The sequence below is a fragment of the Chelonoidis abingdonii genome, chromosome 6 (assembly GCF_003597395.2).
Source record: "Chelonoidis abingdonii isolate Lonesome George chromosome 6, CheloAbing_2.0, whole genome shotgun sequence".
NCBI classification, from domain to species: Eukaryota; Metazoa; Chordata; order Testudines; family Testudinidae; genus Chelonoidis; species Chelonoidis abingdonii.
In genome coordinates this window covers 311,446-322,507 of record NC_133774.1, presented here as the reverse complement: position 1 = coordinate 322,507, position 11,062 = coordinate 311,446, and the positions used below count along the sequence as shown (strand labels likewise).

The window sequence follows — 11,062 nt, the reverse complement described above, 5'->3', positions numbered from 1 at the left end:
CTGAGCCCTGGTCCAGTGCTGTATCCACTCAACTACACTACCGCTGTCATTGGGAGGGGAGGTTTGTAGATAGTTGGGGTGGGGGGAGAGGGGCTATGTTGCTGCGGGGAGGGGGAGGTCTGGCTTATTTCCCTTGGGTCCCTGTTCGTTACAGAAATGCTGCAGGGACTCCACATGGCCATTAGGTGTCAGTCAGTACCACAGCCTGTGGTGCTGGCATTGAGTGGCTGAGTGGGGCTTTGGTTGGATGTTGCCAGGTGGATGTGGGGCTCCAGGCTGGCACGTTAACGAGCCCCACTGGAGGGTCACAGGAAGCTGGGCACTGGCTTCCCCTCTCTGGCTGGGCAGTGGCTGTCTAGCCTCTGCTGCTGCATGCAGGGTGTCTGGTTGCTGAGCCCCAGGAGGCAGGCCAGTGGCCATGGGAACCCACCTGTGACAGGCCTCATGGCAATTACTTCTGGCTGAGCTGCACTTGCCCCTTCAATGTAGCCGTGGGCAGGGGGGTGAGCAGCTGCATGAGAGCTCAGGGCGGGACAGGAAGGCAAAGCCCAGCTGTAGCAACCCCCATGTTGGGATTGGCCCAGGTTGCTGGAGCCTGTACCCTGAGAGTTGGGGAATGTCCCACTGGTTCTTTACTAACCCCAGGCAATGGGACCATCAATCTGGTTCCTGCACCCCCAGCCCGGCAGAGGGGACACATCCCCTGCTAGTCTATAACAATCGCCCCTTGCTAACTCCCACACCTGGGGCTTCCTGGCTGGTCTAGCTGGAGCCATCCACTGTGCTGCTGTGGGCAGCTGGTCCTGCACAGGGGTGCTTCCTCGCCCTGGTCTGGGGTATCTGCATGGTGCAATCCCACAGCAGAGGCAGAGCCATCACTGCAATGGCGGGAGGGCCCTGGCCCCCATGGGCAATAGCTCCTGCAGCAGAGGCAGGGCTGGCATAGCAACAGGTTTTTATTTCATATATTTTATTGTATTTTTAAAAAGTATCTGTGAAAGGAGCAGAGTTTTTCCCCATAGTCTCTGCTGAGCCTCAGTGCAGGTAACCGGGCCCAAGGAGTGAAGGCCCCAGAGGAGGTGCCCCTGCTGCTCAGGCCCCCTGGTGGGGAGGGAGGGCGTGCTGGGCTGGCCGTGGGTGGCAGGGTCCAGCTGGCTGAGCCCGAGGATGGGTGGACTGGTCTACATTCCATGTGCCTCGCAGGGCGGCAGGGGCAGCGTCTACACCGTGTTCTCGTCTGTGGTGGCTGCTGTGTAGATGATGTTGGGCTTGGGGTGAGAGTCCGGCCTGCAGGGAAGGGAGAACACTAGGGCATCGCCTGCAGCTCCCTGGCAGCCCCCCTTCTGCATCATGGGGCAGGTGCTCCCCACTCACCCCCCCACCCCACCCCCTGGCTGCTGGGCGGGGCTGAGCACTCTGTCCACACGCAGGGGTGGCTGCTGCCAGGGGGGCTGCGACTCGCCCAGCCTTTGCAGGGTAGGGCACTGGGGGGCGGGGGGAGCAGCGTTGAAGAATCATAGACTGGGGTTTCGGGAGGGAGGGAGAAGGGTGGGGGAGTGGTTCCTGCATACAGGGACAGAGGACTGGAGTATGTCTGGGGCTCCCAGCTCTCACCTCCTGTTCTGGCTCCGCTGCTTGTGGATGTAGATGAGGAAGGCCAGAGCCGTGACTGCGAAGAGAGCCCCAAAGAGACCGGCCAGCACATCCGCTGCAGACACAGGCGAGTGAGGGGGGTTAGGCACCAGACACAGACAGGGAGGGAGAACTCTAGCTTTGGGAGAGTGGGACCAAGCCAAGTGATGCTCCCAGGGAGGGAAGGAGGAAGTTAGTGGCCCTGAACAGGGCTGGGGTGTCACAGCACAGGGACAGGGAGAGGCCAGGAGAGCCAGGGCAAGGGGGGGAGTTGACAGAAGCTGGGTAGCCTCAGGCTAGGGGAGGCTGTGTGGGCTGGGGCAGGAGGTAGAGGTAGCAGAAGCTGGGTGGCCCTAGGCCAGGGAATTGGGTGGGGGGGGAGGCCAGGGCAGCTCATCCGGGAGTACTCACCAGTCTGTAGGGCAACACCCAGCTGTTTTTCTGAATCTAAACATGAAACATTGGTGGGGATGGGGGGAGAAACAGACAGCAGGTGAGGCTGGGCAGGGACAGGTGCCAATATCACAGGAACCACCATGACCCCCCCACCCCATGTGCAACCACCCCAGCCCACTGTCCAGCCATCATGTGCCCACCAAGCCGGCCCCCCCCATCCTATCCCAGTATGCAAGCCTGCCCCCCACCCCCATCCCAGCATGTGGTCACTGAAATCTGTGCACACCCAATCTCTGTGTGCACCCATACCCCCATGTGCAGTGCCAGGCTCTTTCCTAGCACACAGCCAACTCCCCCCCCAGCATGGTGTGCCTTAGGGAAGCAGGTACCACCACCACCCCCTGCCACTGCCCTGGCCTAGCGGCTAATCCAAGTGCCCTCCCCCTGCAAGCTGGTGTTCAGGCAGCAGTTTTCAAACTTGTACTGGTGACCCCTTTCACATAGCAAGCCTCTGAGTGTGACCCCCCCCCAATAAATTAAAAACAACTTTTAATATATTTAATACCATTACAGATGCTAGAGGCAAAGTGGGATTTGGGGTGGAGGCTGACAGCTTGTGACCCCCCATGTAATAGGCTCCTAACCCCCTGAGGGGTCCCAACCCCCAGTTTGAGAACCCCTCTTTTGCCTCTGCCCCATCCTTGGGGTGTGGGGCCTGGGCCCAGCCTTACCTGTGCATGGTGGGCAGCCAGCACCTGCAATGGAAGCAACACTGTGAGCAGGCCGCCGGAGGGCGTGGAGGGGGGCTGACTGCAGCAATGAACAGGCGTGTCCTAGCACAGTCTGCTGCCCCCTTTTATTTCCTCTTTGGTAAAACATCTTTGAACAGTAACTGCCTCCAGCAGAGCTGTGATTGCCCCCCACCCCCACCCCTCCGGCCCCATGGCAGTCCCTCTCCTTCCAGCAGGGACATTCTCCCCCTCTGCACACAACCAGCCCCAGCAATGCCGCTGCTTTAAGCTCAGCTAATTGGCCCTTCAGCATGGCTCAGCTGCTCCCTGGGGCTTGGCCTCTGCTCCATTTCTTCCTCGTACTCAGGTGAATAGGGAATAGTTCAGGGAATCCCAGAGCCCAACTGGGAGCATCTCACGCCCACAGCGATACCTCCATCACACACACAATGGCACTGGGAGACCCTCACACCCACCCTTCCCTGGCGGGAGGGGAGGGTTGGGGTGGTTCGGCAGTCCTTTGGCCATGACCATCACCAATCTAGCCTCTGACAGAGCTCCCTTCCCGAGAGACCCCCTGCCCACACAGGATTCTGGAAATCCACACAAGAACTGTGCCAAAACCCAGCCAGCACCACAGCTTGGGAAATGCTGGTTGCCCTGAGCCAGGCGTGACAAAGAAAGAAGCCCAGATCTCCAGCAACGTTCCCAAATATGCCTAGCACGTGAGGTGCCCCCTGCTTCCGTCCAGCAGCTGTGCTGGCTGCAGGAAGATGGAAAGGATAGACATGGGAGTCTCAGTGTCAACCCCCGGGGCTAACGAGCCAGCAGGAGCATGATACCGTCCAGGAACATCGCTGGTGCTTGCCCCTGCAGCATCTTTGGGGGCAGGAGTCACAGGGGGAGCCCTACCACATGTGCAGAGATTACAGGGACGTCAAACAACCCACAATTCAGGGGCCTCTTAGAAATGCCTGTGCCCGGCCCTCATGGAAACCTCCACCCATTATCGGCCCAGCTTCAACATGCACCCTCTAGATCGTGTTATACCTTTGTCTGCTAGACTGACAGGCTATCTATCAGCAATTTTCTGTTCCCTCTGCCGGTACTGATGGACTGTGATCGTTACCCTTTAACTTCATCTTTAAGCTAAAAATGACTTTGCTGGGGTTTATCACTATAGGACAGGTTTTCATCATTCTCGTGTGCCTGTCAACCCTCTCCAACTTTCATCCATCCTTCAAATGTGGGCACCGGCACTGGACACACTATTCCAGCAGCGGCTGCATCAGTGCCAAATACAGAGATAAAATAAACTCTCTGCCCCTACTCACGATACCCCTGGTTAGGCATCCCAGGGTCACATTCGCTCTTTGGGGCCACACTATTGTACTGGCCTCTCATGTGCAGCTGATTCCCCACCACAGCCACCCCCAAGGCTTTTCCAGAGTCACTGCTTCCCAGGACTGAGTCCCCTGCGCAGTACATGCAGGCTGCAGCCTGTGATCCTGCGTTGTTCTGTTCCTAGTCGTACACATACTGTGTGCTTGCGCCCAGATTCCAAGCAATCCCTCTCCCAGTGTCCTGTGCTCTTCATTATTTACCACTGCTCCCACCAATTTTTGTGTCAAACTTTATCAGTGATGATGTTACATTTTCTGCTAGGTAGTTGATAAAAATGTTAAATAACATAAGGCCAGGAACTGATGACTGTAGGACCCCACTGAAAACCCTCCCGTTTGATGATTCCCAGTTACATTTTGAGATCTATAAGTTAACCAGTTTTTAATCCAGCTGTGTGCCATATTCACTGTATATCATTCTAGTTTAGTGGTCGGCAACCTTTCATAAGTGCTGTGCCAAGTCTTCATTTATTCACTCTGATATAAGGTTTTGCGTGCCGGTAATATGTTTTAATGTTTTTAGAAGGTCTCTTTCTATAAGTCTATAATATATAACTAATCTATTGTTGTATGTAAAGTAAATAAGGTTGCCTACCCCTGTTCTAGTTTCTTAATCTAAATGTTCTGTGGTACCAAGTCAAATCCCATATAGAAGTCTGGCTGTTGTCATCAGTATTTACCACAGTCATTTGACAAGATCCATTTTCCATAAACCCACTTTGATTGGCATTGATTATATTACACACACCCCCTTTAATTCTTTATGAATCGAGTCCCATATCAGCTGCCCAATTATTTTCCCCAGGAACAACGTCAGCCTGATAAGCCAGTAATTACCTGGGTCATTCTGTTTAACCTTTTCAAACAGTCACACACCATTAAATATTGGCACAATCACTCTCACCGCTAAATATTTGTGCCTTAGTGCTAGTCTGGATTTGTCTGGCTGCAGCTGATAGCCATTGGAGCTCATTCTGCCTTTGTCTGGTAGAATTAAGAGCCCTTTGTTCCTTGTGTAGGTAATTGTAGAATGTGATCAGTCACTTCTTAGCCTTCTTTTGGCTGAGTTTATTTAGTCTCTCTCCAAAGCAGATTTTCCAGATCTTGAACACTCACAACTCTTCCCTGAACCTTTTCCTATTTTCCAACATCCCCTTGGCCTCCGGAGCAGGACACAGTGTTCAGCGATGCCACATGCAGAGGTAATAGCACCCGGCAGGCAAGGATCAGGTTTTGTTACCATCATGCTGGGCACTCCTGTGCCCGTGTTCATCTGCCATAATCACTGAGTCCTTCAAGTGATAAAGGGCCTCAAAGGCCAAGACCAGGAGTTCAAGGGTGTGGCACTGGAGAGCATGGCAAGAACTCAGGGTGTGTGCAGGGGAGTGCCTAGGTCCCAGAAAGCCCAAACAGCCTGAAAGTGCCTCATGGACAAACTGTGAATGTTGTTTATTATTCCAGTGCCCATGTACCTAGAGCCCCTTCCACTCCAGAGAAACCGTCCCATCCCCCCCACCCACTAACCATTGCCAGAGCCCAGGGCCCCTCTAGCACTGGAGAGACCTCCACCCACACAGCCCATCACCAGAGCTCAGGCTAGGACAGTCCTCAAGCCAAACCCCAACATGAGACAATCCCAGCACCAAAGCCCAGATGCCCAGCAGAGGCTCTGACTCCGCCTGGCCCTAGGAGAGCCCTTCCCAGCAGCTGTGCTAGCTGCAGGCAGGTGGGAAGCACAGAGATGGGAGAACCAGTTCCAGCCACCAAGGGGAGCGATACCTTCTTCAAGCGCTTTGTCGGTGCTTCCCCCTGCAGCACCTTCAGGGGCAGGAGTCAAAGGGGAATTGCTGCCCTCTGGGGTGAGATTACAGGGGCTCAGACATGCACAAACAGGGGGGAGGGGCTTTTCCAGCCAAGGGTCACCCACAATCCTCGCTCTCAATCAAGGAATAGCCTAAAACTCCATCACAGAGCCCTGGAAATCCAGAAATACCCTGAGCATCCCAGCGAGGCAGACCATTACAAATCTGTTTGCGCCTCTTTCAGTGCTGCCAGCAGCCTTGCTAAACAACACTACGTCCCCACCTTACCTGAGTCGCACCCCCATGGTCCCAACCCTCTTTTTGCCACGTTTGAGTCACTCCTCTAACCCTCCCCTCCTTCTGCCTCCACTGCTTTCTCCCCAAAGGGGGGCGGCTATTCCTTCCAAGAGCAGATTGACAAATTATAACAGGACCTTCCCCCTCTCAGCTTGCCTTCCCTTCGCCTCCTACACCTCTCGGTGCTTTCTCGAGAACAGAGGCAGAAAGTTCTCATCTGCTCGCCTCCTCGAGCCCCAGGACCATCTGCTCCCTTGGGTCATTTTCATTCCCTCTTTTACCCTTCTCTGTAATCTCACTGGCCTCTGGTGCGTGCCCCTCTGTGACAACATCTTCCCATGGCTGGCAGCATGCTTTAGTCTCTCCCATCGTAACAAATGAGCCCAGCTCCCTTTCAGTTCTAAGGCCACCGAACACAAGGTTTGCGCTCGCTGGCTGGAGTTCCACTCCACCCTGGCTCTTGTTCCTTGCATTTCACACTCACCCAAGTCTGTAATGACCTCTTAGCCGAGGCTCAGACCCAGCCGCCTTGACCTGTCAGCTGCCTGCCCTGCAGTCACCCATGGTCTCCTTGAAGCCTTGTCCTGCCTGGGCTTCTGTGACTCTGCCCTCCCTGAGTCTCCTCCAACTGCTCCTACAGGGAGTCCTTCTGAACTTCCTCCTCTGTCCCACTTCAGCTGTCTGAGGGGTTCCTCAGGGCTCTGGCCTTGGGCGCCTTTGCATCTCCTGCTACACCTCACTCTGAGTAATTTCATCTGCAAACGTAATACCAGCTCTACGATTGTGATTCATGGACCAGTCTCTTTCTGTACACGCTAACATCTCAGCTGTCTCACTGACATCGCTTCCTGGCTGTCTCACCAACAGCTCAAGTGCAACATGGCTAAACCAGAGCTCTTAATCTCCCCCTAACACACAAGTTCGCTACCTCCTTTCCTGACCACAGTAGACAACACCACAACCCAGCCTGTCACTCAGGCCTGTCACCGGGGTGTCATCATTGACTCGGACCGTTCTCTAGTTCCTCACATCCAGACCGAGTCTAAGTCTCGCAGCTTTTTTTGCAAAACAACACTAAGATACAACCTTTCTTATCCATCCACAAGCTAAAACACATCAGCTCCTGTCGCAATTACTGTGCCAGTCTTGACACGTCTCACCCTGCCATCTCATATGCATTGGGAATGCTCTTACAAAGCTAATTTCCTAGCCTGTTGCTCTGACCACAGATCCCTGCACTGCTGCCCTCTTCTCTAGCACAGAGGTTCTCATCCTTTTTGCTTCTGCCCCCTCCCCTCAACGCTATAAAAACTCCATGGCCCACCTCTGCCACCACAACTGGTTTTCTGCATGTAAAAGCCAAGGCCAATGTTGGGGATAGCAAGCTGGGCAATTGCCTGGGGCCCCCCTCCACAAGGGCCCCTGCAAAGCTACATTGCTGAGGTTTCAGCTTCAGTCCTGAGTGGCGGGGCTCAGGGCCATGGGCTTCAGCCCCATGCAGCTTTCTGCCCTGGGCCCCAGCAAGTCTAATGCTGGCCCTGCTTGGTGGACCCCCAGGGGGCCCCAGACCCCTGGTTGAGAACCACTGCTCTAGCACATCCAACATCTGCCTCCTTGCTTCCCTTTCAAGGCCCTTCACGGTCTATCTCCCCCCAGACGGCATTAAAAAAACCAAAACACCCCAGCCAGCAAAAGTCTGAGATACAGGGGACAAACTAGCTACTGACACTCCCATCCCCACCCCCAAAGAGACCGCTGGGAATAGTATAGCAGAACCCATCCCCCACACAGCCAGCCATTGAGACAGCCCTGAGCCCCTCCAGCGACCACCTCTCCAGGAGCAGAGTCCATCCCCCACAACCAGCCTCTGAGATAGCCCTGAGCCCCTGCCCTCCCACCAGAAGCAGAGCCATCCATCCCCCACTGCCAGCCACTGAGACAGCCCCAAGCCCCTCCCTCCAGCAAGCACTGCCCCCCACTCCCAGGAGCAGAGCCATCCATCCCTCACAACCCCCATTGAGACAGCCCCGAGCCTCTCCTTCCAGCGCCCTTCCCCAGGAGCAGAGCCATCCACCCCCCCCCCCCAGCCTGCCACAGAGCCAGCCCCGAGCCCCTGCCCCTCAGGAGCACCCAGCCTGCACAGAGCCACAGCCGCACCCAGCCACTAGCAGAGTCAGGCCATGCTGCCCCTCAGAGCCCAGAAGCCTCTGGCCCAGAACCCCAGCAGAAGCTCTGACTCTGCCCAGACAAGGTAGAGGCCCCCCCGGCCCAACCACTACAGCTGTGCTGGCTGCAGGGAGACAAGCAGGACAGACCCCCGAAGAGATAACAAAAGCTGCCAGGAGGAGAGCGGTACCTGTTCCGGGAGCTTTGTCCATGCTTCTCTCTGTGGCACTGTCAGAGGCGGGCGTCATGGGGGGAACTCCGCCGTCTGGGGTGAGATACGGGGACTCAAACACACATGATCCAGGGGCCTCCCAGCACCCCCTGTGATCACTCCCCACAGCCCAGGTATACCTAGCAACTCCCCTGGAGTGCCTGCACCGAAGCCAGGAACAGCCCAAACCTGGTCCCAGCAAACCTCACAGTCTCCTCCTCCCCCCTCATCCCGTAAGCAGCCCAGAGACTCACTGAGTTCAACCTCCTGTGGCAAGGACGCGCCGAATCCTGTGCCCAGGCCATCCCTGCCCCTCGTACCGCCATGCAGGCAGCTTTAGGCTCTTACCAGAATGCTCCTGCCCGCCCCGCCCCAAGCCCTGACTAATGGGGCAGGACCCTGCATTAGTGGCCAGGCAGGTAACGGCAGTGCTCTGACTGCTGTGCCCCATGTGTTTGGCACAAGCCTTTGTTAGGCTCAGCTTTGCCTGATTCCCTGCCAGGGACGCGGCCTCCTTTGGGACTGCATGCCTGTAGGCCAGGGGTGGGCAAACTTTGGTCCAAGGGCCACATCTGGGTATGGAAATTGTATGATGGGCCATGAATGCTCACAAAATTGGGGATTGGGGTGCAGGAAGGAGTGAGTGAGGGCTCCAGCTGGGGGGTGGGGGGGTTGAGGTGGGACCAGAAATGAGGAGTTCAGAGTGTGGGAGGGAGCTCTGGGCTGGGGCAGGGGATTGGGGTGCAGGAGGAGGTTAGTGGTGCAGGCTCTGAGCGGCACTTACCTCAAGCAGCTCCCAGAAGCAGCGGCATGTCCCCTCTCCGACTCTTAGTGGAAGCATAGCCAGGTGGGTCTGCACACTGCCCCATCTGCAGGTGCCACCCCTACAGCTTCCACTGGCCCTGTTTGCTGGCCAATGGGAGCTGCGGGGGCACCACTTGGAGTGGGGGCAGCATGTGGAGCCCCCTGGCTGTCCCTATGCATAGGAGCCGGAGAGGGGATGTGCCGCTGCTTCCAGGAGCTGTGTGGAGTAAGCCCCCAACCCCACTTCCCAGCAGGAACTCAAGAGCCAGATTAAAATGTCTGAAAGGCCAGATGTAGCCCCTAGGCCACAGTTTGCCCACCCCTGCCATAGGCACTGCCCACAGCACCTGGGTGGCAGAGACAGGGGTCTGGCTCAGACTGGGGACCTGGGCCCAGCCTGGCTGGAAGAGTCATGCTGAGCAGCAGGCAGCCACGAAGAAAGCCCTGAACCCTACAGCAAAAGGCACCTTCTTCCCTCTCGCATTCACAACCCCGAGCCAAGATCGACACCCTGCTACAGCCTGACAGAGATGCCCAGGGCCAGGCTGGAGCCAGAGGGCACTGCTCTGGGAGGGCCTCCTTCCACTAAGCCTGGGGACCTCTCCACCCAGCAACCAGTGGGCTAGGAACTTGCCAGAGGGAATCTGTCCCTCTGAGCTGCGGCACCTGCCCCAAAGACAACAGAGATGCATTATCTGGGCCTAGCCATCTCCCTCCCCAACCTCCAGGGCCCTTTAACATCTGGGAGCCATAGAAGCCCAAGAGTGGGTGAGTGGCTCTGAGCTGTTCCAGCAGAGCCCTGGCCTGTGGGTGCATGCTGCACCAGGGTCCCAGCGCGTGAGCACCATCCCAGGAGGGCCGGAAGCCCGGATGCCCAGCCAGCAGAAATTAAAGAGGCACACAGGAAATGAGCCCTCAGCCATGTTACCAACGGCATCAGCTTTCGCTGCAGTTCAGCGCCTACAGCAAAGCAAGCAGAGCAAGCTCAGCCAGGTGGGCGGTGGGGGCCCAACAGCACCCACATGGCCCTGTGCTAACCATCACCACCCCCCAAGACACCATCACAAGGGGGCCTTCGTGCCCCCTCAGCCAGGGCACTTGCAGAGGGAGCTGATGCGGCTGCGAGAGACAGCCCCTCACATCCCTCGAGCAAGCCCATAGCGGGGACAGAGCTGCAAGGATGCTACTCATCATCCTCTGCCATTTCCCGAGGCAGCAGCCAAGCTCTAACCAGGGTGTAGAAGACGAATCACTCGCACTATGCCCCCAGGTGCTCAAAGCCTGGCTGGGAAACGGGCGGGCAGATCCTAGGAGCCATGGCTAGGGCAGCTCCTGCCCTCACAATGTGCAGTGCTGGGGCCTCCTGATACGGACAACAAGCTCAGTGCCACCACAGAGTTGCCTGGTCTCATGTGCGGCCGGAGGCAGCTCAGCCCGGGCCTGGCCATGTTCTCGGAGGCACAGGGAATCTGGCTTCACAGTGCTGCAGCCCATTCCCGTTCCCACGTCTGCCCAAAGCCAGCAGCTCTGTCCAGACCATGGGCACTGCAGTCAAGGAGGCACTGTGGCCCATCATAGCGCCAGCCCCTTCACAGCCCCTCTCCCTGTGAGGCTGAGTGT

General features: G+C 56.8%; 1 protein-coding gene across 2 annotated transcripts in view; it reads right to left on the bottom strand.

Annotated features, from left to right (window-relative positions):
• Positions 1 to 991: 991 nt before the first annotated feature.
• The window catches only part of CA9 (carbonic anhydrase 9), a 38,013-nt gene continuing 27,942 nt past the window's right edge, over positions 992 to 11,062 (bottom strand). For both annotated transcript variants that reach the window (XM_032800970.2, XM_032800968.2), the window contains 5 exons: positions 8,618 to 8,692; positions 2,760 to 2,783; positions 2,044 to 2,079; positions 1,615 to 1,708; positions 992 to 1,287 (listed from right to left, as the gene is read on the bottom strand). In XM_032800970.2, coding sequence (XP_032656861.1) covers positions 1,221 to 1,287; positions 1,615 to 1,708; positions 2,044 to 2,079; positions 2,760 to 2,783; positions 8,618 to 8,692 — 296 coding nt within the window. In that variant the 3' untranslated portion in view covers positions 992 to 1,220. The remainder of the gene's footprint in view (positions 1,288 to 1,614; positions 1,709 to 2,043; positions 2,080 to 2,759; positions 2,784 to 8,617; positions 8,693 to 11,062) is intronic.